Source organism: Mesoplodon densirostris, chromosome X (assembly GCF_025265405.1).
Source record: "Mesoplodon densirostris isolate mMesDen1 chromosome X, mMesDen1 primary haplotype, whole genome shotgun sequence".
Lineage (NCBI taxonomy): Eukaryota > Metazoa > Chordata > Mammalia > Artiodactyla > Ziphiidae > Mesoplodon > Mesoplodon densirostris.
Window position 1 is genome coordinate 116,754,140 of NC_082681.1, and position 21,808 is coordinate 116,775,947.

At 38.5% G+C, this 21,808-nt stretch overlaps 1 protein-coding gene and 1 non-coding gene across 3 annotated transcripts in view; both read right to left on the reverse strand.

Annotated features, from left to right (window-relative positions):
- POLA1 (DNA polymerase alpha 1, catalytic subunit) overlaps positions 1–21,808 on the reverse strand; it is a 300,188-nt gene that overhangs the window by 230,193 nt on the left and 48,187 nt on the right. For both annotated transcript variants that reach the window (XM_060087247.1, XM_060087248.1), the window contains exons 20-26: positions 21,363–21,538; positions 19,122–19,251; positions 18,510–18,629; positions 16,907–17,006; positions 15,179–15,303; positions 10,577–10,726; positions 10,041–10,163 (exon numbers count right to left, since the gene is read on the reverse strand). In XM_060087247.1, the coding sequence (XP_059943230.1) occupies positions 10,041–10,163; positions 10,577–10,726; positions 15,179–15,303; positions 16,907–17,006; positions 18,510–18,629; positions 19,122–19,251; positions 21,363–21,538 (924 nt within the window). The remainder of the gene's footprint in view (positions 1–10,040; positions 10,164–10,576; positions 10,727–15,178; positions 15,304–16,906; positions 17,007–18,509; positions 18,630–19,121; positions 19,252–21,362; positions 21,539–21,808) is intronic.
- On the reverse strand, positions 15,807–15,936 carry LOC132482801 (small Cajal body-specific RNA 24). The gene has a single exon (XR_009530968.1). It is a non-coding gene; the product is annotated as a small Cajal body-specific RNA 24 (non-coding RNA).

Genomic DNA, 21,808 nt, shown 5'->3' on the forward strand with positions numbered 1-21,808 from the left:
CTCTTCTTAAATGCAAAACAACAAAGGCAATAAAAATAGGTAACAGAAAACAAAACCCAAACCTGAAAAGAACAATTAGTAATCCCAAACACCACACGCAAGTCATTTCTGGAAATCCCTCATGCTCTGTTGTTCTTTTAAAAATGCAAGTAGAGATTGGCTTCAGTTACATTCTATTTCATTTCGCTTTTTAAAAGAGGGAGGGAACCCTCAAAGAAAAAATTTAAATTCTGAGACTCTAATACATTCAAGTTTAAAAGTGACACCAGCCAATTCACCCACCAAAATTAATAATAAAAAGGAAACAAGGGCAGCTGTACAACCCGACACTGGCACTAAATTTCAAAGTATGTACAAAATCTCTAAAGCAATGACTACAGGGCTCAGGAATCTCTGGCTTAAAATCAAACAGCTTCTTAGCACATACACACATACATAAAGCCATCCTTCTCCCCGCCTTCCAAAACTCCCACAACTTACCAAACTCAGCTCACTGTAATTTCACACCGTATTTATGATATGGCAAATTGACACAGGCTCATGCTGCCTACCAAAATGATGAAACGCAAACAGAAGGCACTAATTCTATTAGTCTGCTCTCAGTTAACCAGTCCTGAGCCATAATAAACCCAACCAGCTTGTTTTGTTTTTAAATTTGAGATGGATGTGTCTCTGAAGGGCCTGACTGTACTGCTGGGAAGAGCACACACAAGCCACCAGACGGCGCGGGCTGCCGAAAGCAGGTTCTTCCAATTAACACGGAGTGTCCCTGGCATGGCTGAAGCCAGGAGATGGTGCGGTGACATCTTGTACATCATCAGATTCAAATGCTGGGGTGGCTGATCCATTTGGGGGATGGGAACATCTGCAAGGTTGCCGAGTGCAACCACATCACCCATAAATCTACTACCTGGGTGGATGAGGAAAGGAAAATCTGGAGAAAAGATCAATAGTTTTGCCTTGCAGTGATCCTTTCTCTACAATCCATCTGTATCCGCAATCTGTGAAGGGGGGTGGACATGGGAGGAAAAAAAATAAAGTTATAAGATATTTCCCCCTTTCCTTAAGAGTAGCACTATCCAGGAAATTACCTAGGCAGACTGACTGTGCATCCAGACAATTAAACCTTACGCCAGTTTCTGTGCCACCGGTGAATAGTGGTTAATAACTTCACACGTTTCTTTTTGTGTCTTAACAAGGAGGGAATGACACTTTCGAAATCATTACTGCTCTGTCATCTTGGTTCACTGCCAAGGCAAAGAGCTGTAGAAACACCTGGCAAATAACACGCGGCTCATGAAAAAGAAACATACACCGAAACAGGTTTATAGAAAATGTTCACATATGTACAAAGAGGAATGAGTTTGGGTTAACAGAAAATCACTCACTGGGGTGAGGGGTGGGGAAGAAAGGAAGAGGTTTCCAGGCCTCAGTTTCTGTGATTCAAGTCAGAGTAATGAAACTCAATCTGAGCAGAGATCAGCGGCGCCGACACAAAGTTAGTCCGATAGTATTTATCTCCTCATCCTCAGTCACACTCCCAGTGGGTTCAGTAATTAAATGGGCAAAATATCGAGGCAAAAATACCATCCCTGCCTTCTCAAATGAGTGGCCCAGTAAAAACGTATAAAGTAGCCTTTTTCTTATTCCGAGTATCCAGGCCATTCTTATAAACTCAAGTAAGGCTTAAATATCAAGATCCTATATCACAAAATGCATCTCCTCCACACCCACCCATCTATAACTGCAGAAACTACTAGACCAGCGTGATCCCAGAGTCACAGCAAACTAGCATGCACTCTGTGGGGCACGGGGCTAGGTGCTGGGGTGTGGGCGACATCAAAATACAGACACAGTGATCCTCGACGAACCAAACGCAAGTGGAGACTGAACAATATAGAAACAATTTGAGGCTGCAGGCTTTTCTTTTCTTTCCTTTTTTGGTCAATTAATAGAAAAATTTTAAGTAGTCATACTAGTTTTTACAGACCCATTAGGAAATCTAGGTGTAAAACTACCAACATGTGGGTTTTTAAAAGACCCTAATTTAGACTGAGAATAAGGAAATTCCACCTTCTTTAATGAAATAAACCCTGGCACTCTGAAGACAAGGGAGGCCAGCCCACACAGCCCCAGGACCACCTGTCACCGCCACTGACACCCAGGAGGTACAACATGTGAGGATGGGTGCGAGGCGCTTCTATCTGACAAAGACTTGCTCACAGACCCAGCCCGGTTCACAAGCAGAACTTGACCCTGTCTCCCTCTTCCCAGCTACCTCTAACATCGACTGCCTGTTTGCTCCTAAACCTATACATTGCAGCGTTCAAAACCCAAAGAGCACACAAAGGCAGCTGTCCAGGCATCTTGGAGGGGATAGGTTCCAACATTAAGAGAGAGGGAAAACATTCTTCTGAATTTCTTTTTGAAAGTCTAAAGTTTTAGCCATTTTGAAAGAAATATTATGTGTGTTCAAGTTGTACATAAATTCAAACCAGGCCTAAATGTAACCCACTTATTTATAGAGCGCAATACTGTGTTCATACGGCATAGATTATTCTATATACTTGAAACTTTTCTGTCATTGCATTTCTCTCAAATTATTGAATGTCTAATTTATCATAATTTGAACTGGCCTTCCATGGGGTATTTCCAAGGTGTTTCCTCTTCTTAGCTTTATATTTACCAACCTTACTTTCACCAATTTCAGAAAGGATACAGACAAAGGGCCAAGCAAATATAGATGTTAATTAGTAAAAGTTCACCCATATAAATAATCTGCAGTTAAGGTGCCACTTACTGGACGGAAAACAGGTGTTTCTATAGAAGTTAAAGGTATATAAAAAGAACCTCAGCTCTAAATTTGCTATTAATTTGTACTATGAAGAATTTCAACTCATTCCATCTGAATTACCACCAATTCTGAATTAGTAGATATGAATTAATAAAGTTGAATAGTATGAAGAACTGCCAAGAAATTAGAACCCAAACATCCCTGAAATACAACAATAAAAAGGGAATTTAAAGTTTCTCTGGCTTAGAATATTATAATGTAAACAACTTCAAAGTGGTAAGTAATCTGTAATCACTGAAAAAGGATATTGCTTTTTTTAACGTAAAATATATTCTGCCAAAATATATTAAACCTTCACTTTCAGCCTTAAGAGAAATTATCTTCTTATATATAAAAAAAATCAAAATGTTAGTAGGTCAGCTGAAGTTAAAAGTAGTCTTAATGGTGGCTATTAAATCCTGGAGACAGAATTAGAACTCTTCCCCTCCTACCACCCATACAGTTTCCATGAGTCTGGTCTGGCAAGAAAATTCTTCATACTGCCATGTTTTAGGTAACAAAAGCATACGTTTTTAAGACTAAAGTGTACCCTCAACCTACGAGGGCAGAAATGAAGAAATATAAGAACCACCAGTTCTTTAGCATTTTTGCATCATGGTGCCCTTTGAGAATCTCTTAAATGCTATGCACCCTTCCCCCAAAAAAAGCACACACATGCAAAGACACATAAAATGTCACATACAACTTGAGGAGTCACAGACATTCGCTCTGCTTCTATGAGAAGTTCTCATATGACAATATAAACAGATAAAACTTGAAAATCTATGTTTTTTTAGATGTCCAAAAGATTGCTTTCCTTCCTTCTTACTACTTTGAGTGTACTTTCCTCTACTTTCACCCACTATGACTGATGCTGTTAGAAATGAGAGTGACTTTTCTATTATACGTGACTCTCTTTTAGACCAGAGGTCCACCAATTTTTTCTGTAAAGGGCCAGAAAGTACATATTTTAGGCTTTGCAGGTCATTCAGGCTCTCTGGGTACTAATCAGTTCTGCCATTGTAACAGAACACAACTGCAGCCATAAACAAGTGGGTGTGGCTGTGTCCCAATAAAATTTTATTTACACAAAACAAGCAGTGGACAGGAATTAGCCCTGGAGTTCTAGGTTCTCGACCCCTGGAATAGAAGAATAGGTTCAACAACTCCACAGGAAGCAAAAAGACAAATAGTTAGATCCCTAACTTATATGATCCCTAAAAATAATTCCTAGAAGGGTTTAAGACCTGAATAAGAAAAGCCAAAGCTTGCAACTTTTAGAAGAAAATAAGAGAGAATGTCTATGTCACTGAAGGAGGGAAAGGTTTCTTAAGAAAAAAAACAACACAGTGTACAAGGGGGAAAAAAACCAAACATTTGTCAATAAATTTTAAAACTTCTGCACAAGAAAAGACCACAAATAAAAGTTAAAAAGATAAGTCACAGATTAAAAGATATCTGCAACAAAAATGACCAAAAAAGAACTAGCCTTTGAATACCTAAGAAGAAATACTAAGAGGCATACAACCCAGCGAAATAGGACCTATATGCTCACAGGCAAATCACACTGAAAAAAAGAAAACTGAAGAGTTAAAACACATGAAAGGATGCTCACCTTAACTAATACTTGGGGAAATGCAAATTAAAATCACAATGAGATACCACTTCACACTCATGAGACTGGCAAAAGTTTTTAATTCTGATAATAACAAGTGCTGGCAAAGGTGTGGAACACTAAGGATGATGCAACAAGCATGTTTACAAGTATCTAAGGAGTCTAAAAATCCCTCAGTAGAAAAATAAACAACAAATTCAAAAAGGTAAAATTGTATATCAAAATTATTCCCAACTGTTTTTAAATTAACCTCTGATTCTGTGACTGAGGGAGTCATGTACTGTACTCCCATGGCCATAAATATGAATTTAGCTATTTGAAAGTATTAACTCGCTATGATAAATTAAATGACTGCTCCTACCAATAACATGTCATATACCGCTTACAGATGTGCAAACTCCACTCTTAGTAATACGCTAGAGAAACTCTCGCACATGTGGCACTGTCTACTATAGCACCATTCGCAACAGCAAAAGAGTAAAAGAAGTGAAAATGAGGAAAGCTAAAAACGTGGACAATGGGAGAATAAAAAATATCCTGTGCTACATTTATTCACTGAAATATTACACAATAGGTAACATGAATAAATCAAGTCTAAAAATGTATCAACATGGACATACATAAAAATTGCTATACAGAGTAGGGATTTTCCCCTACTTTTTTTTTTTGGCAAACTGCAAAAAATATGATAGCATGACGTATAAATGGTAAAAACTTCTAAGGCACCACATGTATAGGTACACGTATTTGTTGTAAAAGCAAAAAACCCTGGGCAAAAAGGACAAAACCAACCCGGAGGGAGCAGTTACCTTGGAAGAAGAAAAGAAAAAAATGAGAGAGGGTGGGGAGGAAAGGGTCTTACTTGTCTCTACAATATTTTATTGCATTTAATTTTTTAAAACTAGGCTTTAAGAAAAAAGATTGGAAAAGTGCAATTTTTGCTTATTTCCAGATAAAGTTGAAAGTCTCCTTTAGCACTCAATTATAAGATTCTGTATATTCACTCATTCTCTTTTGCCGCTGACATCAACGAAGGCTACAGCCCTCCATCCCAGGGCCATTCTGAAGGGCTCCTGACAGGTGCTAGCACATGGCCAAGAGACTCCCAGGAAGGCTTGCCCTGGGCTTGACTGCAATGTTTTCATGCAATGATTTGGACACATTTTCTAAATGCACAAATTTCAGCTCCAAACACAATTGAAAGCTAGGCAGTCTACAACTGGTTGGCAAGCAGGCTGGCAAAGACTCACTTTAGCCTACTGGGTGAGAAAATGAAAAAGCATGGGCTCTACACCCAAACATTAGAGCATGCATTCACTTTAAAATGCAATCAGAAATCCAGACCAAAAATCATTTTCTCAAGGGCACAGAAATAACAGAGTGCAGAAATAAGACAATACCAATGTCAGTAAGTAGTAATTATTCCATAAAGACAAATATTACCATTACACTAAGGATTATGCAATGAGTATGCTTATAAGTATAGAGTAAATTTTAAATCCCTCAAAAAACCCCCAACAAATTCAAAGAGGCAAAATTACACATCAAAATCATTTCAATTCTCTTTAGATTAGCCTGATACTGTGACCAAGGGAGTCATGGATTGTAGCCCCATGGCCAGAAGTGTGAATTGAGCTCTTTGATAGAAGAATTAGCTTGCTATGATACATAAAATGATTGTTCTTATCAATAAAACTTTTTATTCAAAGACTGTCACTATTTAAACACTAAATACACTAGACTATTACAATCCTTTGGTCCTTTCTTTGATAATTTCAAAATTAATAAAAGTCAAAAATTTGGACAGATCTGTGTCACTAAATGGCTTTCACTATTGTTCACAGAATAAAACCCTTAATTGATTAATGATCTCAGGGTGTCTATCGCCATCTAGTGAACAATCAGTTCAATTACCACACCAGTCACTTGACTACCTAGTCTGTTTTCTCTGTGATTTAAAATATATGTCCACTTACTGTTACCAACTTGCTCAGTATCTTTTGTATGTCTCCCTACACATACATTGAGAATAAACACAAATACAGATGGTATTTATATAGATTCACTTTCGAGTTATCTGTCAACTAGGTTTCCATATTACTTCTCTGGAAACACTGAATTCATTATTTTTAAATAACTTGCACACCATGAGGTCCCTCATACAATTCCTTAACCATTAACTAATTCCTCTACCACCGAGCAATTAAAAATCATAGAAGAGTTTAAGTGTGAAAGATCACACCTGGGAAAAGACAATATTGATGTCCATTTGACACAACTATTAGCATTTTTATTATAAACCTGTTTTTAAAAGTACAATTAGTAATTACTCTGAGTACTCTAGCATCCATAATACATTTGATTACAGAAATTATTAGGTCACCAGAGCCAAACCTGCATGATTCCAACAAACTGAGCACACACAAAACAGACTTAAAAATAAAAAGGGCGGGGGGGGGGGCGCTTAAGGCCTCCCCAGACTGTGTATTAATCTATATTCAAATGCAAAATTTTATAATCTTTTCAGAGGACATGATACCAGGTTTCCTTGTCATTAATTTCCAATTAAACCTTAATCTAATTTATCCTACAAGGACTTTAAAAGCAATCAACTTCTAGGATTTTCAGGTTACTATATTACTTGGTCTACTCTATCTTAGTACAAAAAAGATAAGTTTGATAAGTTACAAAGATATTCCAAAATCTCAGCAAACTGACTCTCATTTTACACTTCGCTCCTCCTACCTCTTTAATAATCAAGAGATGCTTGAATTCACAAAGACCTAATAGTACGGACGGAAAAAAACAGTAAACCCAAAGACAGATTATCACATAAAATACTTCCATCCGCCAGCGCTAATAATTATCATCAATACGTTACAATCATTTTTATTATAGGAAATAATTTCTGTACGTGGCTTTGAATCCTCTTCTAGAAAAAGATTTCCAGGAAGCAACTGTGTAATTATTATTTCTCATTAACCTCACATTACTTTAAAGGCCCGTTTCCCACCGTTGTTGTATTTTTTATTTGTGAGAAGGAGCAAAGGGGAAAGAGACAAAGGGAAGCAGAAGCCAAGAACTTAAATCACATATGACTATTTCTAGATTTGTCTGAAGTTCTTTGTTTCTTAGTGGGAAGAGTAGGGTTTTTTTTAAATAGTTTCGAAAGATTTGTTGTTACATTTTAAATAAGAGAAAAATAAAAATTGAGTTTAAATTCCCCATTAAAAATCGAGCTAAACAAAACTATTGCCGTTAAAGTACAATGGATTAGGGGAGTGGGGGAGATTATTGGACAAATTTGGGGCTTATCATTGTCAACAGTGCCCTTTTAAGCTTGTGGATTTCTGAGCCAATGCAGAAAATGTAACAACAGGGATTTCCCAACAGCAAGAGGCACTGTCCAAGGGAGTAAATTGTCAACTACTGCCTCTCATGGGAAACTGAAGAGTAACCCTGATCCAATCTCAACAGTCAACCCACGTATTATCACCCAGTTGGGGCATAGTGAGTGCACTGCCTAATACAAAAATAAGATGGTATTCTATCAGAAGCCACTGGATACATACAGAGAAATAAAATGTAAATAATTTGAAAGTAAACTTAGCCAAAGAAACTGAAAACCTCCTTTCCTCACTTCAATGAGCCCCTAAAACACCTGTATCTTCTCAAGTAAAAAAGGCCTATGTCTTGAGATGAGTATCGAAAAAAACGTTCTTCTAGGAATAAGAGGCAGAATATAAAGCAACGGGAGAGCCATCCTGAGATGGAGCAGACAACCCCCATGCAGCAAAAGCCTTACAGTCAGGAAGAGCTGGATTCTCATCCAAAAGTCACTTGTTACACTTCACCTCTTTGAGTTTATTAGCTTCCTCATCTGCAAAATTGGAACACTCTTGCCTCTATCAATTGATTCGTATGGGGTCTTAAGGAAATAATGCATCTGAAAGCTTCCTGCATAATGCTTGTGTCCTTCCTCACTGTGCCCTCAGCGGAGCGAAAGCGGGCTCCCAACAGAAGAGCACCTCTCAATATCCTCTTCGTTTCATGCCAGCTAGATCTGCACTGTCCAATACAGCAGCCACTAGCCACATGTGGATATTTGAGGTTAAATTTATTTTCATTATCATTAAATAAAACTCAAAATCCACTTCGTCAGCCACTTCGTCATCAAGTGCTCACTAGCCACTTGGGGCTTGCGGCTATTGCACTGGGTATTGCAGATGGAGAACGTTTTCATCATCTCAGAGTGCTATCAGACAGTCCTGATCTAGACTCTAAGCAGGGGTTAGCATTTTTTTTTTTTCTGAAAAGGGCCAGATAGTAAATATTTTAGGCTTTGCAGGTCATGCAAGTCTCCACCTTGACTACTCAACTTTGCCGCTCTACTTGCAAAAGCAGCTATAGATGATACTTCAACGAATGAGTATGACTGCGTGCCAATAAAAGTTTATTTATAAAAATAGGTGGCGGGCTGGATTGGGCCCCTGGGCTGTAGTGTGCCGACCTCTACTCTAAGAGTACTCTGAGTCCACGCCCCAGCATGAGCATTCTGCCCATAACCACTACCTCCTTAAGACCGAGTAGTCTTAAATCCACTGACAGAAATCAGTATTTTACTGGAGTTAAATGGAATATAATATTTAACATAACTGTTCTTTTACAAACTAAGGAAAACCCATGCACGTGGTGCTAAAGCAAATGAAGCTTTTAGTGTTTACAAAGGGACAGTACCTCAAATCTGTTTGGTATCTGGCCCATGTTTCTAAAACCAATTACTCTCAATCTATAACTCCAGTCCCGATATATTCCTGACACTGGGGACTTGAACTGATACATCCAGCTGCCTACTTAACATGCCTACAGATCTATTACAAGCCTCAAAGGTAACACATCCAAGATAAAACTCTTAATCTTTCTCCCTCAGATTTCTCCTTCCTAATAAATGGTTCTACTAGCTAACCAGCTAGAAGACAAAAATGGAGGCATCCTCCTTGATTTCTTCTTTTCCCTCACACTCCAACCTAATATATCTGCAAAAAAAAACTAGCTCCCTTATGTCGCTTAGTTCTCATTCATGTTAGCTCCTAAAGAAGCCTTCCGTGACCAAGCTAAACTAGCCAGCCATCTTAACATTGTTTAGCCCTCCACCCTGTTTACTTATCTGCACAGCATTACTTCTATCATATTCTCTTATGTTTTGTATTTGTTGATTCACTTATTTAGACTCTGTTTTCCCGAATGACGCTCTCCCCACCCCAAGCCCCTCTACACCCCCTGCCCTAGGTAAAATGTGAGCCTCACGACGCAGGGACTTTTTACGTCTTGCTCAACACTCTATCCCCAGTACCTAGAACAATCCATGGCATATAGCAGATGCTCAATAAATAAATACACACACACACACACACACAAAATGGACAAATGAATGAATCCTTACTTAAAAAGCATATCTGTCTCAAATTTGTCCTAAGAAAGGGATACTTGAAGCTGTATAACTAGGTAACAAACTTTTTGGTTCTCCTACCCCGTAACATGTATAGTTTAAAATACTCTCATTTTTAGATATGGGACTGTTAAGCCATTTACCTCCCTTCCTTTGTAGGTCACCAAAGCAGCCAGTGGTTTGGCATAAAATCTGCTGTAGGAAAATCCCAGGCAGCCATACATACTGTTTGCCGTGAGCTTCAAAGCCTTCTGTCGAATGTCATACTGCAGGCCACACAAGGACAAAAGACAAACGAAAGTATTTGTAGATGCTTCAGCATTACATTAGATGCTTTCTAGCTCACCAATAAGAAGGGGAAACCCGCAATAACCCTGGAAAAAAGAACTCTTAACATAATCAACCCACCCTCCCAGATCCATGATTCCCTGACCTCTTAGAATCAAGTAAACACAGACTCCAAAGTTCCCAGAAGTCAGAAGGATGTTGCTCAGATACAGTTCTGCAGATAGACGTGCCTTGTATTTTGAGGCATACAGTGTTTTTGAATGGTTTCCTACCCACCAACTTAAAATAAGCACATGCATTTGCCCACAGCATAAAGTTTAAATCACTCCTAGACAATCAAATTTTCAAAGGTGAGACTATCACTCAGAGGTTGCTGAGTGGAAAGAGATACCTGAAGAACAAGGTCTGGATTTAAATCTTGCTGTTTCATTAGTTGTTTGACTTGTCTTCTCCGCTCTACCAGTTTCCGGATCTCTCTGGGCAAAATGCCCATTTCCAAGCTTGGATCTGGCAGCTCGGGGATCTGTTCTTGTTCTCCATCCTGATGAACACATGATGAAAATTTCAGACAAATCAAAATTTCATGAAATGAATTCCCAAAATCATACGTTGTGGGAGCTTACCCCGTGATCACATCTTGAAAAGCTACTTTCTTGTCTAAGTAAAGGTCAACAAAGTGTGGGTGGTAGAAGAAGGAGCTGAGAGGGCTGCAGACCAACTCAACTCTGCCCTCTTCTCCTACAGTTCTCTCAGCCCATCATTCCCAGTACCTCCCCCATCTAGTTATTGACAAGTGTAGGTATCATTTAAAGAGATGAATTTTTACACATGCTCCTTTTCCCCCTTCAACAAGATTGGGGAGCAATATGTTTGGGGAACTTGTTTTTAAAATAAAAACACTGGGCTTCCCTGGTGGCACAGTGATTAAGAATCCGCCTGCCAATGCAGGGGACACGGGTTCGAGCCCTGGTCCGGGAAGACCCCACGTGCGCACGGTCAAAGCAACTAAGCCCGTGCGCCACAACTACTGAAGCCTGCGAGCCTAGAGCCTGTGCTCCACAACAAGAGAAGCCCCCACTTGCTGCAACCAGAGAAAAGCCTGCGCGCAGCAACGAAGCCCCAACGCGGCCAAAAATAAAATAAATAAATTTATGAATAAATAAATAAAAATAAAAACACTAAGAGAGATCTCTAAAATTTAAAAAAAGATAAAAAAGCAGTTAAACTACTGTTAAGTCCTGTGTACTAGCAAACAAAATGCTATAAAATTTTTTTAAACTATGGGGAATCATAGCAATTATTGTAAATGTTTTAGACTGTAAGATAAAAATATAAATACTAAATCAGCAGGTTTCTTTTAGGAATTTGGAGCCCATATTTTAATAGGGCATGACATTTCTAAAAATTAATACATATATATTCCTTAGTATTTATGTAGTACCTTTTGTCTACAAACTGCTTTGCAATCAGTAAAACAGCAACATTTTAAGAAAGCAACCAGCAGTCTTCTTATATTAAAATTTACAGCAGGAAAATGCAGGGAAAGCATTAGACCATTTTTCTCAAGGCTCCATTAATTCTATTAACAGGCTGCCAAGAAAAGCCAGGCACATTTGCCCTTTCAAAGGTTCAAAATTAAAAATAAACCTCTTGGCTTAAAGTATGTCAAGTCAATGCCAGTCTTTACAAAGTGTCTGATTTTATAAAGATCAATAACTTCAAATGAACAATCTCACAATAGTAACAGGGACTATTATTGTTTTCCAATAGAGCAGATGATGACAGCAAACCTATTAAAGAGATCTTGGTGCACATTCCAATTTATTTATAGCAACTATGGAGGTGCAATAAACAGTAAACGGAAAGGATCTGGAGCCAGGAAATTTACAATCCAGGCCTGGCTCCACCAGCAATAGCTGCTCTCAAGACCAAATGAGGCACTGCACAGGAAAACCATGCGGAACCCATAAATTGCTACATGTATAGTATTTTTTAGATGACCTCTAAGGTCCCTTCCAACTCTGAAATGTTTTCATATCCAAAATCCAAACTGGAAAGCTCAAATAAACAAACTGGTGGCAGGGGGCAGGGTTGCGGGGGAGTTGGCGCTGGATAATGATAATCATCCTAATACTGACACAGCAGCAGGACAAAGCCTAAAGAATATTATTAACTGAATGCAGTCACTACCTTGTGGTGATGTCTACTCAATACCTACTCTGTAAACTTATCCTCTAGTCCCACAGAAGGGCCCATCGTCAGCAGACGTATTTGTACTGGGTGAACACACTCCTGTGGTCATGGCTGATGGATGAGTGTGTTCAACAACTTAGGCAAGCCTCTAAGATTCTCTCTTCTGGGAATATGGAATTGGGACTGAAAAACAGCCCCCAAGCGTGTGGTTGGAACCAAAAGACATGTAAATTCAGGAGCTAGAGGGCGAACAGACGTCTTCTGCCCCGTGTACAAAGAAGCAAAGAAAAACATACAGAGATAATAGGTTAATTTACATCTTTTACTGCTGGAGAACCAAATCTAATCAAATTCCCTACTGACAATCAATTGTATAAGCTTTATATGCGAAGAACCACACATTAAGTTATTAAGCCCTACATAAAGCTGTTGACTGAATGATCACTAGTTAAAATCCATGTGAGATAATTCAAAAATATCCTTTTGAAGAGGATGTCTAATGAGTAGAATCATTAAGAAATGCTTTCATAGCCAAAATTTAAAAGCCTGAAAATAGCAAGTGTTTGGAGTAGAAGGGGAACAATTCACATACATGGCTGGTAAGAGTGCAAAACGGTATAACCACTTAGGAAAACAATTTGATGGTTTCTTATCAAGTGAAACATACACTGCCCATGCAACCCAGCAAATTCACTCCCTAGGTATTTACCCCCCCTAAAATGAAAGCACACATCCACAAAAAGATCTGTACAAGAATGTTCACAGCAGTTTTATTAATAACAGCCCCAAACTGAAAACAATCCATATGTTCACCTCAGGGGAACAGGTAAGGGTGAAATACTTCTTAACAGTAAAAATGAAAGAACTACTAATAATGCAATAACATGGATGAATCTCAAAAACATTACACTGAACAAAAAAAGCCAGATACAAAACAGTACAGGGCTTCCCTGGTGGCGCAGTGGTTAAGAATACACCTACTAATGCAGGAGACACAGGTCCGAGCCCTGGTCCGGGAACATCCCACATGCCGCAGAGCAACTAAGCCCATGTGCCACAACTACTGAGCCTCCCCGCTCTAGAGCCCGCAAGCCACAACTACTGAAGCTCGCGCGCCTACAGCCCGTGCTCTGCCACAGGAGAAGCCACTGCAATGAGAAGCCCGCGCACCACAACAAAGAGTAGCCCCCGCTTGCCGCAACTAGAGAAAGCCCGCACACAGCAATGAAGACGCAACGCAGACAAAATTAAATTAATTTAAAAGAAAGAAAAGACAGCTTACACACCAATAGCCCTTATGAATACAGAAAGAAACTCTTCAGCAAAATACTAGCACATCAAATCCAGTGATATATAAAAAGCATTATACACCAAAGCCAAGTGGGATTTATCTCAGGGACACAGGATGGCTCTACAATCAATATAACACATCATATTAAAAGAATAAAGAACAAAAACCGTACAGTCAATAGACGCAGAAACAGTAGCTGACAGAATCCAAAACTCTTTAATGATAAAAAAAACAAAAAACACTCAACAAACTACTGATACTGATGATATACTGATATGGCCTCATACTGATAAAGGCCAGCTATGGAAAACCCACAGTTAACATCATATTTACTGGTGAAAGACTAGATGCTTTCCCCTAACGTCAGGAACAAGACAAGGGTGTCTGCTCTTGCCACTTCTATTCAACTGTACTGGAGGTTCTAGCCAGGGCAGTTAAGCAAGAAAAAGAAATATAAGGCATCCAGATTGAAAAGAAAGAAATAAAACTATCTCTATTCACAGACAACATGATCCTGTATATAGAAAATCCTAAGAAATCACAAACTATTACAACTAGTAAATGAGTTCAGCAAAGTTGCAGGATACGAGATCAATATACAAAAAATCAGTCATATTTCTATACACTTGCAATGAACAATCCAAAAATGAAATTAAGAAAACAATTCCATTCACAACAGCACCAAAAATAATGAAATATTTAGGAATGAATTTAATAAAAGAAATGTAAGACTTGTACATTGAAAACTAGAAAACATCTTTGAAAGACATTAAAGACCTAAATAAATGGAAAGACTCGATTTTCATGGACTGGAAGACTTAACATTGTTAAGATGGCAATATTCCCCAAACTGATCCACAGATCTGATACAATCCCATCAAAATCCCAGCAGGCATTTTTGCATAAGTTGACAACCTGATTTTAAAATAAACAAAATGTGAGATATATCCCTACAATGGAATATTCAGCAATAAAAAGGAATGAAGTACTAATACATACTACAACACGAATGAATCTTGAAAACAATATGCTAAATGAAACAAGCCAGACACAAAAGGTCACATATGACTCCATTTATATGAAATGTACAAAAATACACAAATCTAGAGGCAGAAGGATTAGTGGTTGCCTAGACCTGGAAGGGATGAAGGGATTGAGGGAGGTTACAGCTAAAGCGGTAGGGTATCTTTGGGGAATAATGAAAATGTCCTAAAATTGATTGTAGTGAAGTTTTCACTCTGAAAATAAACTACCAGCCGTTAAATTGCACACTTTAGATGGGTGAATTGCAGAGTACATGAGTTACGTCTCAATAAAGCTGTTAGATAAAAGACACAGAACCAGTCTGAGTCTCCTTCTACCCAACCCTCCCCCCTTTCTTCACCACTAAAAAAGAATATAGTGTTATCTTTTAAGAGGAAAAACTAGAACACTGAGCCCTTTGGTTATCTTCCTTCTTTAAGCACTACTTTTAATCTCAATTTCCAGAGTTCCCAGTTGAATACAAACCTCTGTAACTTTCTGTGCCTCTGAAGCAACTCTTTGCACTGTTGTAAAACAAATGTTAAATTCCTGAATGATGGAAGGATACAAACTGTTGAAGTCCAGAAGCAAAATGAACTTATCATAAAAACCTGCAAGAAAAAAGCCCCATGTTACAAAAAGTCCTTTTAAAAAGCAGATTTTGCAAAACGCCATATTAGAAGTAATATATTATGAAACGATATACTATCCAGAGCTGTGAGGTACCCAAAAGGAAAAAAGGAGCCAACTACCACTCTGTAAAAATGACTTGGATTAGAGTGAAGAGTCAGGTCACAAAAGAAAAGACAAGAAGATACTGTCTCGCCTTGAAACCCCAGCAGTCACCAAAGTATGCCATTATTATAGGCAAACACCTTCCCATATCAATTACTTTAGACAAGTGCCATATCCATTTCCAAAAAATGCCGTTAAATTCTCCTTCAAGAAAGCATTCCTTCCCACCTACCCTCCACACCCCAACTCCCCAAATGTTTCATGAGCTATACCAGTGAGTGGTTATACATTTTTTTTACAATCACACCTTCAGGGAATAAAACAGGCAGCTCATTTACCTGTACACAAACTGCTAAGATCAGACAAGAGAGGTACACATAAATGTCAGCAGTGGAACGATACACACTTTTCACTTGCAAAGGGTTAACAGAAAGGTACTATATTTCTCTAGGACATTTACAAAGAGTTATCTTCACCTTGAGAAGAAACTGAATAAAAATAAATGTCCACAGTTAAGACAATAATAACAACAGCAAGCATATATTGATAGCTTACTCTGTGTCTGGTACTATTATTCCTTAAGTCTCTGTGTGGTATTTTTCTTGCCGTCATTTTAAAGAAAAGGAAACTGAGGCATACAGAGGCTAAAACAGGCAGCCCAAGAGCACACAGCCAGAATTCAAGGCCAGATCTAACACCAAAGGACGAGCGACCTGTCTCATTACAACTCACAAGAAAATCACTTTTGTCCAAAATGTCTCCTACTCAGAGTTCAAGTTACTTGATAAAATTGACATTCATTCCTGCACAACAATGTGAATACAGTTAACAACACTACTCAACTACACTTAAAAATGGTTAAGATGATTAAAAAAAATTTTTTTTAATCTTTTCTAGCTCTGTTTACCACAAAACATCTTCTTTGCCATTCATGATTACAGGAAACAATTATTCTCTTGTTAAAGTTCAATTTGGTAGTTACTGCCTGTACTTTAACTTTGCTGTCCAATTGCACTGGCCCTGGCACGCTGGGCAGAGGCGGAGCCCAAGAGCAGATGGGAGGAGACAGAGGCGCTCCTACCACGGGACAAATAGGTTGGCAAACTGCACAGAGCAAATCCTCCAACCTACCCCCTTTTTGTACCACTCATGAGCTAAGAATAGTGTTTATATCTTTAAGTGGTCGAAAAAAATTTTTAAAGACTATTTCAATGATATGTGAAAATTATACAAAATTTAAATTTCTATGTCCATAAATAAAGCTTTCTTGGAATACAGCAAAAAAACCCACAAAAGATTCACATTAATTCCACGTTAGACTGGCAAACAAGATTTTCGCATGAACATGAGAAAATAAGGTCATTATGAAACCTATTCGCTAACCTACAAAACACAACTCAGGCCTTCTCGTTTCTCAAGCCTGGCTGTGCATTAAGTTCCTTAGCATCAGGGGCAAACCGAGCCGCTGCGTTGCCTTACCAACTTTGGGGTCCAATACCAAGCCTCCAGAATAAGCTGCCTTCTTACGTCCTTTTTTGTATTTATTGGTATCTCCATCAATGTCTTCATCTTCATCTCCCTAATATCAAATGGAAAGATAACTTCACCAGCCAGCAACTAATGGACCAATTTAGAAGGTTTATGATCCCCCCCAACCTTTCCAACTGCAGTACACAGTTCTATTTAACATTCTATCTAACATTACTCTTAGTTAGTGGTCCTACCTCTGAGGAAAGACAGTTATTGTAATATTTTCATGAATCCTAATGAATGCCAAGCATGGCAGTTACCAAAACAAACACTATAACTGAGTTGATAAGTATGCAAATTCTACTTTAAAATATTTTTGAATTCACAGAACTTCACATTTTAAAATCAATGGACAGGGCTTCCCTGGTGGTGCAGTGGTTAAGAATAGAATCTGCCTGCCAATGCAGGGGACACGGGTTTGAACCCTGGTCCAGGAAGATCCCACATGCCATGGAGCGACGAAGCCCGTGCACCACAACTACCGGGCCTGAGCTCTAGAGCCCATGAGCCACAAGTACTGAAGCCCACGCACCACAACTACTGAAGCTTGTACACCTAGAGCCCGTGCTCTGCAATAATAGAAGCCACCGCAACGAGAAGCCCGTGTACCACAATGAAGAGTAGCCCCTGCTCACCGCAACTAGAGAAAGCCCGCGCGCAGCAACGAAGACCCAACACAGCCAATAATAAACAAATAAATAAATTTTTAAAAATAAATAAATAAAATAAAATCAATGGACACTAAAAATTCAACTATTCATATTATCTAAAAGTTGAGATTCTAGGAGTCCTCTTAAATTCATTACTCTAACATTCATGATGTAAAAACACAAAATATTTTATATAGGTATTATCATTATTCTCATTATTAATATGGACACCTTAAAATAAGTACATCCATATAGTGAAAATTCTTTCCCAAGTAGTTTATTAATAGCCAACATTCAATACCTCAGCAGACGTCAAACTCCTGTAAGTTAATACTTGCTTTACTAATTTTGATAATGTGCATAAAACAAGCAAATCTAAGAACCTGAGCCATTTTAACATTAAACTCCCACTCTGAATCAATTACTATCAGTGCTGATAAAACAGTAGCTAAGTTTTACTTCCAATGTGATGGAGGCCACGTCAGAAACCTGATTGTAGTGACCTTAATCCTACTAGAATATAAAAATGAAACAATGCAACACAAAAATAAAGGCTTATGGGTTCAAGGAAATAAATGGTTCAACTTGCATCTAAGTTTGGGTAGGGCTAATGAGGCAAAACGCTTTCCAGGTATGGTCACCTATCAGAGAGGCCTAATGCCTCCCTCAAAGAATTTCATATTTCACAAATAATTTTTATCTGTATAGAGAAACGTAAAGAAGGAAATGACCACACAAAAACGACAGAACAAATGTGACACAGTTTCTAGAGTATACAGGGAATTAATTATTTGGGGAGCAGATACTATCACAGCAAAAGAAAAACCCCCAAAAACAGCTATCTAGATAATAAAGGGGGGGGGAATAAGAAAAAGCAAAACACTATACAATTTTGGACCCACCAGTTTTTGCTGAGGCTTTCTGAAAATCTGCTTGTCAGGCACAATATAGTTGTTTTCATAAAATGCATGAAGCAACAAGAACTCATTACGCTCGGATCGTCCACCCATCAGCGTCCTAGACTATTAAAGAGAATTTTTTTTAAAAAACTTGAGCTCAAAAGCAGAACAAACAAAAGCAACTTTGAGTTGGTAGATTTAATCATAGCACCTCCTTCAAAAATCACTCATCATAACAAGGGCTGCTTTAAAAAAAAAAAGGTGCTAAATTATTTCTAGCAGTTTCTTTAAGCATTATGGTTAAAAGGAGACAAAGAGCTTAAAATACTGACAACTTGGGCTATTTCTTTACTCCCAAATGGACCATTCCACAAATGAGACACATCCAGATGTCAGAGATGGTCCTTATGTTCATCCAAATTTCAACATACTGCACCTGGCTTTCCTCCCCTTCTCCCAAGCAGTTCTTCATTTTACAAAAGAAGCCCAGCTTTCAGAATACAAGTTACTTATTTTATAAGCATGCATTTAGACTCATTATCATATAACAACTACCCCCAGAAAACACTGGATCCAACAGGAAATGCTTTTTCCCCCTTTCTATGTTAAATTTACCATAATGTTCCCAGCGATGTTAGTGATCTGCAATGCTAATGGAAGAACATTTAGCTCACACATGATCTGCAAAATGAACCTGGCATCTTTCCAGGTGTGTTCCAACAGGTACAACAGATGAGAAGAGTCACTGTACAGAAAAGAAAGAATGAAACAGAATCAAGTAATTAAAAGAAACAATGATTATAATCATAACTTCAAAAACTATCACAAAACATTTTTGGTATAAGTTAACTTCAGAGCAACGGCACCTCAGCCTTGGAAACAATTTAAAATAAGGTCAGTATGAAATTAGGAATTCATTCATACCATTGGTCCCAATCAATGCCCTTCTCTAAAACACACAAAAAATCCCACAAAGATACAATCTGAACACTCCCTAAATTCTTTCATTCATCCATCCATTAAATATGTATTACATACCCACTCCATGCCAGGCATTGTTCTAGATGCTGGCTGTGACCAAAACAGACAAAAATTCCTGTCCTCATGGGGAAGACAGAATATAAATTAAAAATTTAATATGTGATATGTTATATAACGCTAAGCGTTAAGAAGAAAAACTAAGAAGCAAAGGGAATATTAAGTGTCAGGAGCAGAGACAAATTTTAGTTAGGGAACTGAGAAAGAGTCCACTGAGAATAAAAACCTGCAGGAGGTGAGAGAGCAATCCCTGTGGATGGGTTATCTCTGAGAGAACATTCCAGGCAGACAGAACAGCACATTCAAAGGCCCTGAGCTGAGCATAAATCTGGCAGTTCTAGTACCAAGAAGGAGACCAATGGCTGCAACAGAGAGAATGATGGAGAAGAGTAGAAGGACAGAGCTAACAGCAGAGAGACCCACTGTATAGGACCTTGTAAATCGAAATAAGTACTTTGGTTTTTACTCTGCATGAAACAGAAAGTCACTAGGAGATTGTAAGCAGAGTGCCATATCTAACTTTAGCACGGTGACTCTGGTTCCTGGGTTGAGAACAGACAGCAAGGAGTCAAGGGCAAAAGCAAGGAGACCAGTGAGGAGGCTAATATAAGAAAGACCCAGTGACCCAGGAGAAAGAGGTTGGTGGCTTGGACCAGGGTGGGTCCAACGGAGGGGAAAAGAAGTGGTCAGATAGAGACATATTTTGAAGATGGAGCTGACAGGATTTCCCGACGCATGGAACATAAGATGTCAGAGAGAGGAATCATAGACGCCTCAGAGGTTCTGGGCTGAGGATGACTTTGGAGGTTTCCAGCGATACTGGAAAAATAAGAGGAACCTAGAGAAGGTCAGGAGCTCAGTTTTGGAACAAGCTGAGTTGGAGGTTCATGTCAGACATTAAGTAGAACAGGCAGGTGGAGACATGAGTCTGGAATTCAGGGAAGAGAGGTCTAAGCTGAAGATATGCTGGCGGGAGGCATCAGCACCCATGTGGTATTGAAATTCCTGTGACTCAACGAGATCACCCAGGGAGGGAGCGCAGTCAGAAAGAGAAGCAGTCTGAGGACTCGGGAAGAACGGGCAGAAAAGAACGAGGAGTGGCCAGAGGGGTAGGAGAAATTTTAAGAAATAATCAAGCACAAAGTTTCTGTTACGCAAAATGAGTAAGTTCTGGAAATCTAATGTACAGCAACGTGGCTACAGTTAACAATACTGTATTGTATACTTGAAATCTCCTAAGAGGGGTAAATCTAAAGTGTCCTCACCACAAAAAAAAAAAAAGAAAGAAAAGAAAAGGAAAGAAAAAAAATAGTGATCGTGTGAGGTGATGAATAGGTTAATTAGCTTGACTGTGAGGATTATTTCACAATGTATATCAAACATCAAGTTGCACCTGAAATAAAATACATTTTTTATTTGTCAACTTGACCTCAACAAGGCTGGAAAAAAGAAATAATCAGCAATATCTCCAAATAATTGAAAGACTTCTCAGATTTTATATTTCTAAAATATTTGCATTAATTTCTGAATTAATGAATTAAGAGCAGAAACCTAAATATCACATCAATTTCCAAACTGCTCTCAGGAAGCATCAAGATGGTGTTAAATGAGGGAGATATTATGATAAAATGAGAACAGTTCAAAAAGCAAAATAATTCAAATTACTCAAGTAATGGAGATGGTGATTCTGACATGAAGACAGATAATTTCCCCCTTCATAACACCACAGGCTCCTGTCCCTCCAGCCTAAGGATGATTCTGGTGTCTTGCTGTTGTTAATTTCAAGACAGACAAACTCTGAAGCATCCAGGATCATACCTGTACATATTTCGTATATTTTCCATTGGGATTACAACCCTTTCAGTTTTCAGAATCTGTTGAACAAGTTCAGACAAATGGTAGCTTTTACAACGAATCAATTCCTTTGCTGAAATTTCCACATCACAGATCATTCGGCCACAGGTAGCATTTCTTTCACCAAATCCACTCCTGCCCTACAAGGGAAGGAAAAAAAGCAAATCCCATGGAAGAACAGATACTGAGAACATTTCATTCTAACTTGCTTTGAGGCTAGTCCCAAAATTACAATGATGAAACTCTCATTCTTCCATTCATGCATTCATTCAGCCATCAATCAAATATTTTTGAACACTGACTACGTATCTGACACTGTTCCAGGCACTCAGAATATAGGGATATAGTGGTGAGCAAAATAGAAAAGATTCCTGATCTCAATTGAAATATACAATTAAAAAAAGAAAGTA